This window comes from Lactuca serriola, chromosome 8 (genome assembly GCF_051521515.1).
Source record: "Lactuca serriola cultivar US96UC23 chromosome 8, Lser_US96UC23_V15, whole genome shotgun sequence".
Lineage (NCBI taxonomy): Eukaryota > Viridiplantae > Streptophyta > Magnoliopsida > Asterales > Asteraceae > Lactuca > Lactuca serriola.
This window is the reverse complement of record NC_136415.1, coordinates 97032631-97050703: the sequence shown is the minus strand read 5'-3', so window position 1 is coordinate 97050703 and position 18073 is coordinate 97032631. Positions and strand designations below refer to the sequence as shown.

General features: G+C 36.9%; 2 protein-coding genes and 1 long non-coding RNA gene across 3 annotated transcripts; 2 read left to right on the top strand and 1 right to left on the bottom strand.

Moving 5' to 3' along the window:
- Positions 1-864: 864 nt before the first annotated feature.
- Positions 865-3843, top strand: HHP2 (heptahelical transmembrane protein2). Its single transcript, XM_079013441.1, has 5 exons — positions 865-882; positions 1064-1403; positions 1540-1638; positions 1723-1804; positions 3001-3843. The coding sequence occupies exons 2-5, from the start codon at positions 1162-1164 to the stop codon at positions 3691-3693; spliced, it is 1116 nt and encodes a 371-aa protein (XP_078869567.1). The 5' UTR covers positions 865-882; positions 1064-1161; the 3' UTR covers positions 3694-3843.
- Positions 3844-4040: 197 nt separating this feature from the next.
- Positions 4041-13292, bottom strand: LOC145066228 (protein REDUCED CHLOROPLAST COVERAGE 2-like). The gene is made up of 20 exons (XM_079013440.1): positions 12611-13292; positions 11584-11645; positions 11374-11466; positions 10573-10645; positions 10167-10493; positions 10020-10084; positions 9779-9910; positions 9656-9697; positions 9036-9563; positions 8782-8939; positions 8256-8697; positions 7999-8163; positions 7410-7904; positions 7219-7323; positions 6977-7110; positions 6707-6890; positions 6477-6608; positions 6285-6397; positions 6123-6207; positions 4041-6044 (listed from the first exon to the last, which is right to left on the bottom strand). The coding sequence occupies exons 1-20, from the start codon at positions 12678-12680 to the stop codon at positions 4341-4343; spliced, it is 5109 nt and encodes a 1702-aa protein (XP_078869566.1). The 5' UTR covers positions 12681-13292; the 3' UTR covers positions 4041-4340.
- An 84-nt stretch (positions 13293-13376) lies between these two features.
- LOC145066230 (uncharacterized) lies at positions 13377-15089 on the top strand. The gene is made up of 2 exons (XR_013688663.1): positions 13377-14648; positions 14725-15089. It is a non-coding gene; the product is annotated as an uncharacterized LOC145066230 (long non-coding RNA).
- The last annotated feature ends 2984 nt before the right edge of the window (positions 15090-18073 follow it).

The following is an 18073-nucleotide window of genomic DNA, read 5'->3' as shown; positions in this document are numbered from 1 at the left end:
TACTGAGTGTACCTAATCATTCATCTTTCACTAGTCACGAAGAATTAAACGCAACTCTTACTCTCTACATCCATATTTATGAATTCTCAGGACATAACATCTCACTCGTTTCTCCTTGGTGTCTCTCTTGTGTCGCAACACTAATAAACGGCTAACATTGATGTATAATACGTGTATCTATGTAACGTATATATGTTTTAGATTTGAGGCATATCGTAGGATCTGCAAGCAAGAACATTTAACTAAGGTTATTACCCACTTACTTCTCATGTTACTATAAGAACGATCGAGTGAGGGAATGAAAGAGACTGCATAACTGTTGTGAACTGATATGACGGTGCATGATCTCCTGCGATTGTGTTCTACATAATCCGATAACAACGAAGTTAACAAAAAGTGTGGTATTTTTTGAAAATTTTGGAAACTTCGTTACACTTTTAAGTCATTTTTTCGTTTACCTGAAGTAACCGGAGTTACCACAAGGTTTTTATTTGAACATATGAATACTTCGTTTGTATTGTGTATATAAATAGTAACTTTAATGGTTTTTTTATATGGTATTTTTGAACATTTAATAACCGGATAACCTAAGTTACCTACAATAGCCGATTCAATGGTATTTTATGTACTAAAAAAACAAGAATGTTTTTTTTTTTATATTTTCGAAACCATTTTTAGTTTCTTTCCCTTTCTTTTATTTGACAATGTACTGACGTGTCATACTCCATTAGATGACTCATCGATTTCTCATTTCACACCTTCCCTAACATACATTAACGGAAATAAACCGTACGGGCAAATTAGTGAAGATGAAGAATATAATCACCTGTAACTCGACCCACCGGATCCTCTTCCCGCGTAACATTGACCTACTTGTCAAGGGTAAGAAAATTATTAATCAATCTAGAAAGCATTTTGTCTATTGACACGTGTAAATCGAAAGATTACATGTGCACATAGGATCAGAAATCTGGATTATAAAAAAATTAATAAATCTCGTAAAAATTTAAATGGCAGGTTATAAATTCTCGAAGCTCTCAATGTTTCAATGTATATGTTTCAGTTATACGGATTCACCGAGGGAGAGAAAGTGATCGGATGGGAGGATTGCTGGCGAATAAAGGCCGGGGAGAGTGATAATTTTATCTTTCCCGGCGACGAATGAAGAGGCGAGGAGGGAAGAGTAAGGGTGGAGGAGTCGGAAACAGAGCTATCTCGTCGGAGTGTACGGACAAGATGTCGACGAAGGGAAGATCTGGCAGGCGATTGGTGAAGTACGATGAATTGCCGGAGTATTTGAAAGATAACGAGTTCATATTGGATTATTATAGATGCGAATGGCCGTTGAAGGATGTCATCGGAAGCGTAGTATGTTGGCACAATGAAACCCTAAATATCTGGACGTAAGTAATCGATCCAGTGATTCTGATTCCTTTATCATTTGATTATATACAAATCATGAATTCGACAGCATTTAGCCGTTTTGATCGTGTACGTATTTATATATACTGATCGTTTCTTCGTGATGAATTTTTCAAGGCATTTGGTAGGTTTCTTCATATTTTTGTCATTGACGATTTGGAGCTTATTGACCAAGGACAAGGTGGAATCATTGATCGCGAGCTTCTTCTTCTCCAGGTCCGTTCATGGCGTCAATGAGGTCATCGTGATTATTCATTTAAATATTCAATTGATAACTTTCATGTGAAATTTAATAAGCAGTACTCACGGAATCCGAGAACCGACCATGACGACTGCGATGATGACGAAAGCCAATACCACCGTCGCTTCTATGTTAATGCCGGTGAGTTTCCTTTTTACTCCGATCATTTCATGAATATTACTCTATAAATATAATCCACTACCAAACCGCATTCCTCTAAGAACACACAATATTATTATACAATTAGAGCTAATTAGACTATTAGAGTGGTGTTTGTCTAAGATGCAAGTTTTAATTCGTCTATGGAAGATAATTTTTAGACATAAATTGGCTGTAATAGTAATCAATTTTCATGTTTCAGTTGATGCAACTTCTCATGTTCATCATTAAATGATATAACTAAGCATGAATAAGTAATGACTTTTCATGTTTATCATTTAATGTGTTGATGTTAATTATAACAGGAAATATATCACCTAAATATTGTTACAAAATGTTGAACGCAATATAATATTATCTGATTTGTGAAAGAGAAATGAACCTAAACGTCATAATTACAAAATATACAATATCCTATACTAAACCTGTCTAGGCAAATGCATACGTTTTTCATCAATTTCTTTTAATAATTGCAAGATTAGGATAAATATCGAAATATAAGCAATGGTTTTTGATTTATATGGTCTTAAAGCAATTCCTCCGTATTTTAAAATTAAAAAATATGAAGATAATTTACATGAGGCATAGCATATTAGTTAGTAGTTATTCCTCGTTTTGACAAAGTTGATTTTGTGGACAAAAGAAAAGATTGTGGTGGACATATGAATATATTATCCCATACGTGTCGAGGAATTACAAAAATTCGGGTTAAAAAGGGTCTTTTGGTGGTCCATGCTCCATAACACGTGACGTGATGCGGCTGCCGAAAGAGACATATGCCTGAGTCCTGACAACTCTTTTTATAATCACCCTTACATTTTGTAATTTTTTTTTTTCAATGGGTACTTTGTGTTTACTAAAAAATGTCACGCTCATAAATAGATATCACTATCGCCCAAAAGTTATGTTACATATATTTGTGTTTGGCTTTTGGGTTTTGGTGATATTACTTTTATAGTAGATCAATTTATATATTGAGAATTTGATATACCTAACACAATGGATGGCTAAGTAAGATGGTAAGAGGCAACAACACAATTAATGAATCATTAAACCAAACACATGCCTTTCAACTAAATATACTAGTCACTTTTTTGTACTTCATTTATTTAAGATGCAAAATAGAAAACTTATTACTGGATAATTAGAAAATAATTGATGATGATGATGTTGTGCAGGAATCATCACTCCTAGGAGAAATTCTAAAACCATCAATCATATTAATCAACAACCCAGAAAACCCAATCCCTAAGTGGCCATGGTTCATCTTCCTAACCGGAGCCATGTCCTGTCTGATCTGCAGCTCCATCTCTCACCTCTTTGCGTGCCACTCAAAAACCTTCAACCTCTTCTTCTGGCGCCTTGACTACGCTGGAATCTCCCTCATGATAGTCTCCTCCTTCTTCGCCCCAATCTACTATGCCTTCACCTGCCACCCATTCTCCCGCCTCTTCTACCTCTCCTCCATCACCACCCTCGGCCTCCTTGCCATCTTCACCCTCCTCTCCCCCGCCCTCTCCGCCCCCCGCTACCGCTCCTTCCGTGCCACCCTCTTCCTCGTCATGGGCTTCTCCGGCGTCATTCCCGCCTCCCATGCCGTGTACCTCCATTGGGATGACCGCAAAATAGTGGTGGCTCTTGTTTATGAGGTTGTGATGGCAGTTTGTTACTCTGTGGGCGCGATGTTTTATGTAAAGAGGATACCGGAGAGATGGAAGCCAGGTATGTTTGATATTGCGGGCCATAGTCATCAGATTTTTCATGTTTTTGTTGTGGCGGGTGCCTTGGCGCATGCTGCCGCAACGCTTGTGATCATGAACTTGCAGCAGGTTTCGCCAGCACTATGTGTTGGCGGAGCAACATGGATGTAGGGTTAGGGTTGTTGTGACTTTGTTTTTCCAAATTATGGGAAATATGTATGTGTGAGATATTTAATATTAGAAATTAGGGTTTATGGTGAATTATTGTTTGGATTATTTGTACCACTTTGATAAATGAAACAAACGTTTGAGTTAAAAATAGTACCGTTTTACCCTTGCATTCCATATTCATTTTCAAAACATTCATCAATTTTAATTTTCCTACTTTGAGAGGAAAAAAAGCAAAGATCTTGATACACTAAGCCAGGTTAGGTCAAAAGAAACAACCATACATATATTAGCTGTCTAAATAAAGTCAAAAAAGGAAAACAACTCCTTTTAATATATTTGTTCAACAATTAATCAAGAAACTCTGAACCATTTATTAACTTCATCGCAAGTCTTTAAACGCAGAAAATAATGCCTGAAAAAGAAAGTTACAGCACTCACCAGATTCTCATGAGGAACTTGAAAAATCCAGCAAAACTTGAAATGCAGAAAAGGGATAAATTCAGCATTTTTCGCTCAACACCATACAGTGAGGGAAGGGGTAAATTCGGTTTTCCACATGAGCAAAATCGTTTTGCATTAGCACTATTCCCATGGAGACAAGCAGCAATCTTACCACTTGAAAATTCAACATGACAAAACTACCCTTCTTAACATGTAACCTCAATCGTCTCAACCTCACCATTCTTGATTGGTTTCTCATCAACAATCTCTGGTGATTGGGCATCTACTATTTCAGCAGCCTTTTCTTCCATTACAGATTGAGTTTCTTCCACCACAACTGTTACAGACTGAATTTCTTCACCAATTTTCTCAACATTTTCCAAAACTTCCTCTTTGTTCTCCCCCACATGTTCAGTTGGGGTCTCAACAGTAACACAGACTTCTTGTGTTGTAACAACTGAAGGAGAATCTACCGAGCTAACCGGTGACTCAACCGAGTCAACCGGAGATACAGGGTACCCATTTTGACTAGGAAACCCATTCACAGCATACCCGTTGGGAGAAATCGGATACCCACCAGACGTAACCAGATACCCATTGGGAGCAACCGGATACCCATTCGGAACCCAGGGTTGACCCGGAACAAACTCAGCCGCATGTGGGTTCATAACAGTTGGAGGAATTAAATGAGCTCCATCTACAACAAGCTCAAAAGCAGGGGGCTTATTACGTTGAGCCCGGTTGACCGACCGGTTATACCCGCCCGCCAGACGCGGGCCATACGGAACCCTAGCTGTTGCTGATTGATGAGGGTTCCTACGGACAGGTGTCACTGTCACCATTGTAGGTATGTTGACAGGTGGCGGTAGTATCCCTCCATGATCTTTCAAAACCGACCCGAAAACCGGGATATTAGACGGGCTAAACGGAGGTGCTGCTGCAGAAAGTTTCTTACTCGCCGCCTCTTTTGCCCTTTCCCTTTCTGTTTCCGTCTCCATGCCCGGACTTTGACTCTGACTTTCACTTTGACTTTGACTTTGACTTTGACTACCTTCCTCATTCGGTGTTTTGTCATCATCTTCATCTGCCACCTCAGCAATTGGCTCTGTTTCTATTTCCACCTTTGAAACTTCAGATGATTCTACCGATTCTACCCCTGGATCTGTGTTATCGACGGTTTCTGGTTCTATGACTGTGTCAACTTCTGGGGTTTCCTTTACTTCTTCAACATCTTTTTTATGTTGTTCATCTTCTTTCTTAGGTTCTTCTACTGCTGTTGAAATCTCATCTGTGGGATTTTCTTTTGGCAATTGTTCAGCTACAGCCTTCACGATGGTGCCAGGGGCTGCTAATGCAACTTCTTTGTAAGAAAAAAGTTTTCCAGCTTCTTTGACACTGATTGAGCTTATGACCGGTGAACGTTTCACAGTCTGATCATTTGAAGCTGGACTGGATGGGTTTGACTTAGTCGTGGGTTTCTCAGTCTTAACAGATTTCTTGGTGACAGCTGGCTCGCTAGTTTTTGGGGATGTGAAGTTAGTGGGTTTTGATCGATACTTTGATGACTGAGAAACACCACCGTTTATGAAATTTGTGTTAATTTTTGCCAGATTTGGTCTTCTGGAGGTTGAAGATTTACGACCTGATTTAGAAAAAGCTTCCTGCCATCCTTCATCTGAGTTATCAGTTTCTACCAAATAACCGTTTTGTTCCTTTTGAATTTCCTCTTTTTGAACTAAATCAGTTTTCTTATTTTTTAAATCTTCATTTCGGATCTCAGACTTGTTCTCCTTATCGCTAGAATTCTTTCTGATATGATGACTTGGAGTTGGAGTTGGAGATAAAATTTCTTCCTTTTGAATTTCATCGAGTAATGGTTCCTCATTCTGTCCTCCTGGTTTTCCTTTAATCTAAACAAATTTTAAAAGCAATATCAGACATACATATTAAAAATTTTAATTACAAATATCTTGGTAACATTGACTTACGAGCTTAGCACGAGCTTGTTTCTTTTGGGCTTCTCTTGCTTTCATATCTGCATCTGGTGCTATATAATCCAACAAATCTGATACACTGACCCAATAAAAAATCATCAGTAACCTGGAATGAACTATTCCATTCCTTTCCTGATTCCAATAGCCTATACCTACCTCAGATGGCCTTTGCTGGATATAGAGGCATCAGGCTTTGGGGTACCATTGCGTGCAGCTTCTTGCTGTTCGAGGGCTTTGGACTCAAAGTATTCAAGCCACGCTGCTGCGTCCTACAATATTTTATACACTTAGTAAAACTAAAATTCTTAATGTGAAAATCATAAATTAAAAACAATTGTGTAAAGGTACCTGAGTACGAAGATCTTCAGGTCCAAGTTTAGCCTGCAGAATCTGTAAAGTGGTTTGCTCATGTTGAACACTCAATGAATACGCTTCCATCAAGGAAAGAGCAATTGCTATAGCATGGTAGCTAGCAGCAGTCTGACACAAGTGTTAAATCCAACATGTGAATCACAAAATGACAAAATATAATCATCTTGAATATATAGAAGAGTGAAAGTGAGAGAAAGATTACTTACTTGTATGTGATCGGCTCCAAGGAGTCTTTTATTACACTTGAGAGCCTCATGAAGGTACCTAAGAGCAACATGAACATTCCCTAAACCTTCTTCCATCATTGCTACATTAATGTAAGTGGCGGCAGTATTTGGGTGAGATGGCCCACATGTTAGATGCAATAGATACAATGCCCGGTTCACATACCTACAAACATAAGCCAAATACATTCTTCTCATTTTTTTTCTATGATACATTTTTATTGTGTTTTTAAGGATAAACAAAAAACATACTTGAGGGCCAACTCAGTGTGTTGGAGCCTGTAGTAAAAAACAGCCAAGTCCCCATAACTCTTCATTGTATCTGGATGATCAAGCCCAAGTTCCCTCTCATTTATATCCAAAGCTTTTTGTTGGTAGATAGTAGCCTAATAGATAGATAGATAGTAGTCAAATGAAAATTAGTCAAAAACCCTTCTTTAGTTGACTTATTATTGTATTCACGAAAGCCAACACAAGAAAAAATGCTCATGTACCTGATTAAAATCACCAGTATGATAAAGCACCACAGCCAAAAGACTATATGCACCAGCTGTCATTCGATGGTAAGGCCCGCATACAGATACAAGTTTAGACAGTGCCTAAACAATAAAACATAGTAATCATGTTAGATTTTAGTTGATTTATTATTGAATTAATGAAATGACAACACAAAAGATTTAGTTACCTTTGTTCCAAAGTTGACAGCATCTTCAAGTTTGCCTTTATCCAATGATGTTTTAGATGACTCCAAAAGTGTACGCCCATCAGCAGATGAACATGCAACATGTTTATACACAGGAACCATGCTTACAATATCAGACTTCTTGAAAGGATAAGCTGAATCCATATCATAGTCTCTAGGAACAAGCTCAAGTCCAACTTTATGAGAAAGCCCTCGAAGAATGGCAAATTTACGAAGAGTGCCACGATAGTCGCTTTTCTGTTCACACGCATATCTCTTTGAAAGAAACGATTCAACCCAATTCCACTTTAAATTTTCTAAGTCACTTGTGTCAGGTGTCCCTAGTAATACATTTAAGCAGGATGCTATCGATGAAGCTAAATCATTTACATCATCAACTGCTGATATAACTGCTTGCAAGATGTGTTTGTAAGCTCGAACTATCATTTCATGGATACATAGTGATTGCACATGAGGAAGCTTGTCTGCAAGTTCAACCTGATAAAAGAAAGCAAAGTACAGATTGCTATATAAAGATGTCAAGGGTAAAATTGGTATTGGAAAAAAGAAGAAATGAACTTAAGACTCTTACCACTCGCCCTAAAGAGCACATACGCAAACCCCTTGTGTGCATGAAATCCGTGAGTGTCCTTCCATCAACAGGTGAAAGTTCAAGAGAGCCAAAATCAGCCACCAACTTAGGAAGGGCGGTTTCGTCATAGAATTTATGCGCCATGTCAACCAACTCATCAGGTGACTGCCAACATAAACCAAAATACCGAATCAAATACAAATCAAGAAACCAATATTTTTTCCAATATTACCCTTTAATATCAGATTATGCTCAACCTTGAGGTGAAGACCAGTGGCTGATTCTTTAAGGCGCAAATAAGCTGCTTCCGGAAGCAACTTTCGCCACATCATCTCCTGTTCTTCATCCAACTTTACTGTCTCTTTGTTATCAGATTTATTAACCGTGTCAACCTCCTCTGTTTTTCCGTTTTTATCCTCAGACTTTTTCTTGATTCCTTTCAACAATCCCTTTCCTAAACCCTTCACATCCGGTTCCACCTTAGCTTCTTCAACTTTCTTGGAATCAGATTTCTCCTGGTTTTGTAAATGTTGCACCCAACACGCTCCAAGTTCCCACCTGATAGATTTTCTATCTTTACATTCTTCTTCCTTCATTTTCTCCAGACTTTTCTCCAACACTTTCTTCACCAAAACATTACCACACTGCAAATCTTCAGCTCGTGCTGCACCAGGCGACTTGTGCAATAACATTCTTAAACTGAGTTTAACAAAAAAAAAAAACATTACATTTATTTAGGACAAAGTGGTAAAAGATTTGTTGCATATCAGATTTTTTACAAACCTATTGACATTCAAAGCATTTGCACCCCCTTCAGGTTGATCCTCAATTTCAATATCTTGAGGAATCGGTTTCCCATCCCAGTTCACCTCGGCTTCAACTTTCACAATGGCAGTATAACCACAATGTCTAACAACCACTACACCTAAAGTAGATGTATCCTGCATTGTCACAATAGTTGAATGTTTTCATTATATAGATATATGTGTGTGTATGTATATATATACAGCATGATAGATTGATAGTATGATACTTACATGAACAGTGGCACTCTCATCTGCAGTTATGCCTTTAAGCAAGTTTCGTTTAGCAAGTTCCTCCTGTGACAATCCTAGAATACGACTCCCATCATATTTAGCATCCAACTTTACACTTGCATCAGACACATCTCTTGTGATCCTAATAACCAAATCCCCAATTCTCTCCTCATGCAAAATGGAATCAATCGGACCATTTGAGGAGGACAGCTTGTTACTATCAGCAAGATGCTTAATGGCTGCAACAGCTTTTAGAACTGATACGTCGACAAATAGGCTGTGAAGCAGAAAAGTTTTCCTATCTCTAATTTGCCTTTCTTCTGGTGTTTTACAAGGCATTGCTGCTAATATTGAGAATTCCTTTGCCCATTGTCTATGATCATGTTTACCATCTCTTCCTTGTCCACCACCATTTCCTCCCCAGTTTTCGTCTTCTACTGGAAGTGGGGGGAAAACAGATGGGTTGTCTGCCACAACTGGTGGTACAACCCATGTGTTGGCTTGAAATCCATAAGGGAGATTCCCAAACTGTAACAAATATAAAGCATTTACTTGTTTAGTAGTTATATCGTGAAATAATGATGTTAAAGTGATTATTAGTAAGTTTAAGTTCAACTTACTTTATTGTGCTCGATGAAAGCTTTCATAAGAGCTTTGTATGCCTGTAGTATAACACTTTAGATGTTAGATCTGTGAATAATAGTGATCACATTCGTCTAGATTACAATGAAAATTGTACTTACACTGTCAAAGATCCTGCTTATCTGCTGCAATAGACCAACCAAAGAATGACTTGAAATAATACGTTTTCCAGCCGGATAGAAACCTTTCCTCGAGGCAACAACTGTCATAGGCTTCCCACCGGAAACACGTACCTGCATACAACTCATATCAGTCGCTACAGTAATCTAGCAACACTACGAAAATGTCTGAAATGAGTTGTTCATAGTTCATACGTTTCATAGAAAGTAAAGAAATGCTCACATCGATTTGGAAGAAATCGTCGTCGGTTTTATCTTCGAGGAAGGGACGAGCGGATCTCCTGATGTCTGTAAATGTAAAAACAGCACGCAAGCTATAAAAACCTGGACAGCAAAACGAAATTTAGGTTTGGAATCGATAGGGACATACATTGGATGGGAGCAGTGAGATGAGAGAACGAGAAGAAGTCGTAGAACTGTCCAAGCTTCGGCGGTGGATAGATCTCCGCCGCAGCGTCACCTTTCTCCGACGGATCTGAACTGATCGAGACATCTGTCTTCGGCGATTTATCCTCTCCGTTCGACTTCTTATCCATACCGGTCTCGCCATCGCTCGACCCTGATTCTTTCGAACGAGGAGGAGCAGCAGTGGATGTGTTCTTGGGAGAGTTAGATGAACCACCGAAGGCGGTGGTGCAAGCCACGATATCCAGGAGTCGTCTGACGTGTGCGACGGCGGATTCTTCCGTGTAATCCTCTATTAAAATGAAACTTTAAATTAGCCCCTTGGAGTTACGGTTATTGTCAAAACACTCCTAAAGAATATCAGTGTTTACCTTCAACTACCGTTAAGTGACATGGCTTTAGAGCAACGACTTCGACCGTATCTTTTAACCGTGGACCTCGTACCTGTCGATAACGGTTCGTTGGATTTAGAAAAAATGTAACATTGTTTTTAAATTTATTAGAAATCTACAATTCATACAACTTGAAAGTATCAATATTATTGATTACACAAACGTAATGGTTCAAACTGAATCTTTATTTAATTGTCGTTTTTTTGTCTGACTTAATAGTACACGATATTATTGTTAATACAAATGCGTTGATCCATGCTTACTAAATTCGGTCTCTATTTAATTATCATGTTTTTCTATTTTGAGTATGAAGCATGAAAGAAGCCGGAATGTATTTATCTTCTTTTTTTTTTCTCAATAATTATGATCCTCCATGTCGACTTTATTATAGCGAAAACAATTTAACTTACAGCTAATTTTTAAAAGTGACAAAAATAATGCAAGTTTATATTTTACTTGTAGATCACAATTGTGAAAAGTTACAAAATGCAACAAATATTTATAAAACAAAACTGTAAGACGTTGGATATGCATGTTATAAATCTAATTTATAATATTTTTCATAACACTTTATCGTTTACGTTGCCCCAAACTTGATTATATACACAAAAGAATCTTGACTTCTATTAAAAAACAATAAAAGTATTTTCGAAGTTCTTTTACCAATGCCCAGTTATACGATAAAACACACTGTAACTTGTGTATAAAGCAAAAATTTATGCATAATCAATTATTTTGACTTTGATGAGAAACAAGAAATATTTACTAATTTACATTTACCTCATGCGTTAAAGAGTAGTTGGTCACGTGACATGTCTCAACATGTACTGCTAGCAGCTTTCGAACATCTAATATTCTGTCAGTAGATATTCCCTGATATCATCAAAATACAAAAAGTCAGTCAAAACCGATATAAAGATAGTAAAGACTATCTATGTTTGTTAATCGCAGCCAAGTAAAAGAACCGATTACTTTTTGTATTGGGCTTACCTTAAGTGTCACTGTGGAGTCATCAGGCGTTTCTATTGCTATTTCTACCACCGTTGGTAATGCTGTCAAACAAAGAATGTTACTCGGTATTTCAAACTATGACAAATAATAGTAACAAGAATATTTTTTAGACAAGTTAAGATTAATATATAAAAACATTCAAAACATCATCGCACCCCACCCACAATCATTGAGACTAGAAGTATCCATATCATACCAATAAAGCAAAAGCAACCAAAAACTTATAATGATGATAATAATAATTTAAATCAAATTAGTCAACACCATGTAATTTGTTTAAAATGAGCAAATTGTCACTCTTTTTTTACGACAAACATTCCTCCCCTCTAAGTTCGATCAAGTCTCAAACATTCAAGTTTCAACCTACCTTCATCTCTGTGGGCTCCATATGCAATACAAATACCACTTATGATTCAAGAAAATTAATAAAAAAAAATCCTAATTAGTAAAAAAAAAATCATTCATTAATGAATGTGTATATTAACTGATGAATGGTAACTTTATTTTTCCAAAAAAATATACTAAAATTTATCATTTTTATATACTCTAAACAGATATATACATGCTGAAATACAAATACAAAATTCATTAAAAAAAAAAAAAAAACTTCGAATTTTTTTTCTTTTTAATATTATGTATTAAGGAATGGTTTAATATTTTTATTAAGATTATCATTGTTATGCTTTAAAAAACATTATACATATCGATGTTACCTGCCAAATTTAATTTTAATATTATCCATTAATGAATGGTTTTAATTTTTACTTTGTTAAGGTGTTAGTTTTTCAGAAAAATATATATATATTAAAAAATTATCATTTTTATGCTGTAAAATCGATATTTATAATGATAATATAATAAATCAAAAAGTGCAGGAGACAGATTAAATCTGATTGCAAGCAAATTGAAATAATAGCATAACCAATGATTAGATTATGTCTTCTGAAATTGTATCTTTGAAAGCATTTGTTGTGGTTTAAAAATGGCGGAAACACAAATAAGGTACCTTTCTCTTCCTTCTTCTTCTTTTCTCCCTTAGCCTTGTGAGGTTTTCCTTTACTAGCTTTCGGCGCCATAATCAAATCCAATCAACAACCAACAACGAACAGAGAAGAAGAAGAAGAAGAAAACAGCCAATTCAATCAACAAAACGACAATGCTAAACTAATTAATCAAAATTTAATATTCTTCAGGCTAACGTAACAACAACAATCACGATGTGAATTTCCCTCAAGAGTCCTTATAGATTCATACTCAAATTGAAACGCACAAAAGTAAAACTATGGATAGGAATTTTGGATTTTCTGGATAATGGAAACTTCTGGAATTGGAAGTGATGGTAAATTAGAAATTAAAAAGCAGGATGCATTTGGTGAGGAGTGAAGAGCATGTATTGAATGGAGAATTGAGAGGAATTGAAAGTAGAAGTAGAACTGTAGAAGTAGAAGTAGAAGTAGAAGTAGGAAATAGTAGCTAAGGAGATGGGCCAATGAGAGGATTGATAAATTATGGTGGAGTGGTAGAGAGAGGGGGAAGAAGAGAAGGGAAAGAGATGATAGGATAAGGTGACACGCACACACACACAAACACACACAGAGAGAGAAGAGAGAGAAGATTTTGCAAGTACGTACAAGTAACAAGATGGATTGATTTGAAGAATGTAATGGCTGGGTGGATGGCTATTTTCAGGCCTCTCGTCTTCTCTCTCTCTCTGTTCACATGAACCACAAAACTACTTTCTAGAAGAATTTTGGGGATGTGTTTGTTAGTTTCCAAAATATTATTGTAATTTTAACAAAAGTCAGTCACTAATATATAGATATAACGAAATTATATTTTTTTAATTATTATAAAATAGTCATTTATTTTTCAAAAACAGATTTTGTGAGATAATTTAGTTATTATTTGTTTATGGTAATTTTGGTTTTTCCTTCGTAAACATTTTTTACAAATTGAAGATTATTAATGGTTATTGTTGTGGTGGCATACCCTTAGCAATCGGAGATTCGGAGGCTGTATTCTTATCATCTAACACTTTCTGGTTCTATTACTGTATCGAATCTTTTCATCAACATTTTTTTTCTATGTTCGTCATCTTCTTTCTTTGGTTCTTCTTCTGTTGAAATCTCACCTGTTGAATTTTCTTTTTGCACATATTTTGCATCCAATTAACTTTGTGCTTGCATCACACACATCTCTTGTGATCCTAATAACCAAATCTCTGATGCTCTCCTCAGGCAAAATCGAATCAATCGGGCCATTTGAGGAGATTGTCTGCCACAACTATATGTTCGCTTGAAATCCGTAAGGTAGATTCCCGATCTGTAACAAATATAAACCATTTACTTGTGAAGAAGTTATGATGCTAAGTCAGTGATTGGTAAGTTTACCTTCATTATTGTGATCGATGAAAGCTTTCATAAGAGCTTTGTGTGCCTGTTGTATAACATTTTAGATGTTAGATCTGTGAATAATAGCCACATATGTCTAGATTACAAATTTACAATCTAGCAACACTATGAACATGTCTAAAAAAATAGCTGATGCTCACATCTATTTAGCAGAAATCGTCGTCGGTTTTATCTTCGAGAAACGGATGACCGGATCTCCTGATGTCTGTAAATATAAATGTAAAAACAACACGCGAGCTATAAAACCTGGACAATAAAATGAAATTTAGGTTTGAACTCGTTAGGGACATACATTGGATTGAGACGAGAGAACGAGAAGATGTCGTAGAACTGTCCAAGCTTCGGCGGTGGATAGATCTCCACCGCCGCGTCACCTTTCTCCGACGGATCTGAACTGATCGAGACATCTGTCTTCGGCGATTTATCCTCTCCGTTCGACTTCTAATCCTGACCAGGCTCGCCATTGCTAGATCCTGATTCTTTCGAACGTGTAGGAACAGCCGTGGAGGCGTTTAAGGGAGAGTTGAGAGTTAGATGAACCACCGAAGGCGGTGGTGCAAGCCACAATATCCACTAGTCGTCTGACGTGTGCAACGGCGGTTTCTTCCGTTCCGTATAGTAGTATGCAAAAAGGTATGTTAAATGAAACTTTCATTTAGCCCATTGAAGTTATTTATTGTTGTCAAAAATAACCCAAAAAGAATATCAGTGTTTTACCCTTAACGGCCGTTAAGTGACATGACATTGGAGCAACGATTCCAACCGTATTTTTAGCCTTGGACCTCCTACATGTGAGTATGGATGGTTGGTATGGAAGCTTTTGTGCGTGTAGGAACCGAAGTGGACAACCATTTCCACGCGTGATCACCACGTCCAAAGGGCGTAAATGTTTTCTGTAGTGGTCTCCTCTACAGTTATAGACTGTTGTATTTAAACTGTCAAAAAAATTGACGGTTTAGGTGTTTTAAAAAAACTTGTTTATTTATGGAAGAAATACGAAACAAAGTAGATTGTTGTATTTAAACTATCAAAAAATGGACCGTTTAGGTGTTTTAAAAAAATTTGTTTTTTTAATATTTAAATCATCCATTTTACCTATATAAATACTATTATTTTCATGTATAGTTTCACACCACAAAGATACTTTTAAAAGATGAATAATTTTTTATCTTCTTCTCCATCATCGAATGATGATGATGATGATGATTTATTTATTTGCACATTCACAAAAATGGCAAGTAAAATGTTGCTTCAAGAAGCCAAAAGCTTAAATGTCGAAAAGAGGAGCGAAACTTTGATCAACACGTATCGTCTCGCGGTAAACAAATTTTTGGTACGTGATTACTTTGTCCCCTATTGTTTATACGATCAATTTGAAAAACATTTTTGTATTAGTAGAAAATTATTCTAACGTATAGCTAGAGATTTGGCAGATAATTATGAGTTTTTTTTCAATTGATATGAGATACTAGAAATGATGTCAAACAGTTTTATGTCGCATATCAAGTTAAACACGGTTTCCCATAAATGTTTGGTAGCATTGATTGTACCCATTGGGAGTGAGTGGGCAAATTATCCCAATGAATGGTGATGTGATCATGGAGTGCTGACTATAATAATAGAAGTAGTAGTTTCACATGATATATGTTTTTGGATTGCATTCTTCTTTTGGATTGCATTCTTCGGTATGGTTAGGTCAAACAACGACATGCATGTGTTTGAACTCATACAGGATCTGTGCAATAGGTTCAAGTCATTCATTCTAAGATTATTCAACTTTCATAGCATGTAATTTAAAGTATTCATTTGATGGTTAACTCACATCAATATGGGTCCCACAAAGCACAAAGCAAGCAACATTCGAGTAGAGGAGCCGATTGGCACTAAGACACAATAAAATCAGACAGATCCTCATATGAATTTCTCGATCTTTATCTACCAACATCTCGGATACACCTTCGTCCTGTCATCCCACTCTCGAGAGTAGCTAATCATTCATCATGTTGAGCTGCTATGAACTGCACCCGCTCATAAAACTTCCACTAACCCTGCAGCCACTCGTGCATACTAATCATTCATAATGTTGGATCCCATAAACAGTCAAATACTTGACTCTAATCTAGGCCCTTAATCATACAAGAACAGGAAGTAAAGCTAAATCAAACATTCTCAAGCTATAGAATCTTTGTTATGTACAACTATGATGCACACACCAAGTGACCACAGTAATGATGTCAATTTCATATAAGAAAGAAACCTAGGCTATCAGGCATCATACAATCAGGTAATTCCATCATGCAATTTTTGAAGATCCTTAGCCTATCACTAGCATATTGTTCTAACATATCACAATATCACATAACAGTGTGGTAATTTGGGGTCTACTTACTGGCTCCGGCTGATCGTACACATCGCATCCTTTCTTGATTATTTTGAAAATCATTTTTTAAACCTTTTTTATTTCCTTAGTTTGAGACTAGATTCACACGAATGTTCCTCCAATTCACTCAAACCAAGGCTCTAATACCAACTTGTAACATCCTAAAATGTTCAACTAATAACGGTGTTTACAAAATCATTGTTTCCAAAACATTATTTAAAATCAGAGTCTCCCAAGATCCAAACAGTAGTAAAACCAGATGTGTACAGTCGCGCCTTTGCCTCGCCACAATCATCCGAAGTACCTGAAACTATAAGCATAAACCTTAGTAAGCCCCCCCCCCCCCAAATATATATATATATATATATATATATATACATACAACCACACAAACAGATAACATATACTAACAAACATGCTCAAATACTCATGACTGGCCTAACCAGCCTCGCGCTGGAATACCAAGCCTATCTACGATGGGCCCGGTCATCCTTGGGATGAAATAACCTCGTATCATAAGCATGTTGGTCCAGTTAACCATCGGGTTGGAATACCAAATATGTCAGGTCCAATCAACCATCGGGTTAGAATATCTTAGGCCTATTGACTGATGCACAAAGCAGCCCAGTCTCACCATATACCATACAACCATGTCGGGTCCAATCAACCATCGGGTTGTAATACCCCAGGCCCAATCAACCATCAGGTTGGAATGCCAATATACAACGGGTCTAATCATCCTCGGGTTAGAATACCCTCGGGCCCAATCAACCATCGGGTTGGAATGCCCCCGGTATGTTGGCTCACACATATAGCAGTAAAACCTCAACCACCAACCAACATGTCACGCCCCCAAACCAAGGATGGCGGAAACGTCCGGGGGTGGAGGACTTCATGTAGAGTATCACAACAACGAGTATAATAGTACTCAAAGTAAATACAACCATCATAAATATAATTGAAAAAGTTACACCAAAGTATATGTTTACATGATTCAAATCAATTACATTATGATACAAAATGAACTGTTCGACGATTTATCGTCCCATCCTCAAAACGTGGTTGATTTCCTGTTTCACTGAATTCCTGAGAATACAAGTAGTTTTGAAAAGTGTCAACACAAAGGTTGGTGAGTTCATAAGCTTTTGACAGTAAGAGTTTGAAAATCGATCTTTGTAAAGAGATGTATGTCACCAAGAAAAATCCAATATTTTCCTTACAAAAGTTATGTAGTCCTAAATATCAGGACCGAAAATGAACAAATATTTGTCATACTTAAAGATATAAAAGTGGTTTTAAATCGGCATAAAACCCTTTCTGATGTGAGAAAAATCCTGTAATGAATGATGTGTAGTCTTAAATACCAAGACCGAAAGTATACAATAAAGTATGTAATTGTTGATGTAAAAAGTGATTTTAAATCGACATAAAACCCTTTTTGATATGAAGGCGTACAAGTATTTTTCCATACTTAAAGTAATTTCAGTGAGTTAAATAGACATAACTCGCTAATTTAAAGTTAGAACCCGTAAACCTTATGATTGTTAATACCACATGTGAGCTATCATAACCACACTTGACATAGACGGCCTCGTAATACGACGTTCTTCAGGCGTCGCCGTTAAATGACACTTGTCACCACAGACCTGCCGGTCTAGCTGTTGCAAGCAGCTCTGGT

What these genes read in the sequence shown, in the direction of transcription:
- HHP2 (XM_079013441.1), top strand. Translation starts at nt 1,162, where the DNA reads ATGAAGAGGCGAGGAGGGAAGAGTAAGGGTGGAGGAGTCGGAAACAGA. An exon ending in GAAACCCTAAATATCTGGAC is followed by an intron (nt 1,404 to 1,539) that starts GTAAGTAATCGA and finishes GAATTTTTCAAG; the next exon opens with GCATTTGGTAGGTTTCTTCA. An exon ending in TCGCTTCTATGTTAATGCCG is followed by an intron (nt 1,805 to 3,000) that starts GTGAGTTTCCTT and finishes GATGTTGTGCAG; the next exon opens with GAATCATCACTCCTAGGAGA.
- LOC145066228 (XM_079013440.1), bottom strand. Translation starts at nt 12,680, where the DNA reads ATGGCGCCGAAAGCTAGTAAAGGAAAACCTCACAAGGCTAAGGGAGAA. An exon ending in GAAGAAGAAGGAAGAGAAAG is followed by an intron (nt 11,646 to 12,610) that starts GTACCTTATTTG and finishes TTTGTTTGACAG; the next exon opens with CATTACCAACGGTGGTAGAA. An exon ending in CTGTCAACTTTGGAACAAAG is followed by an intron (nt 7,324 to 7,409) that starts GTAACTAAATCT and finishes TTTATTGTTTAG; the next exon opens with GCACTGTCTAAACTTGTATC.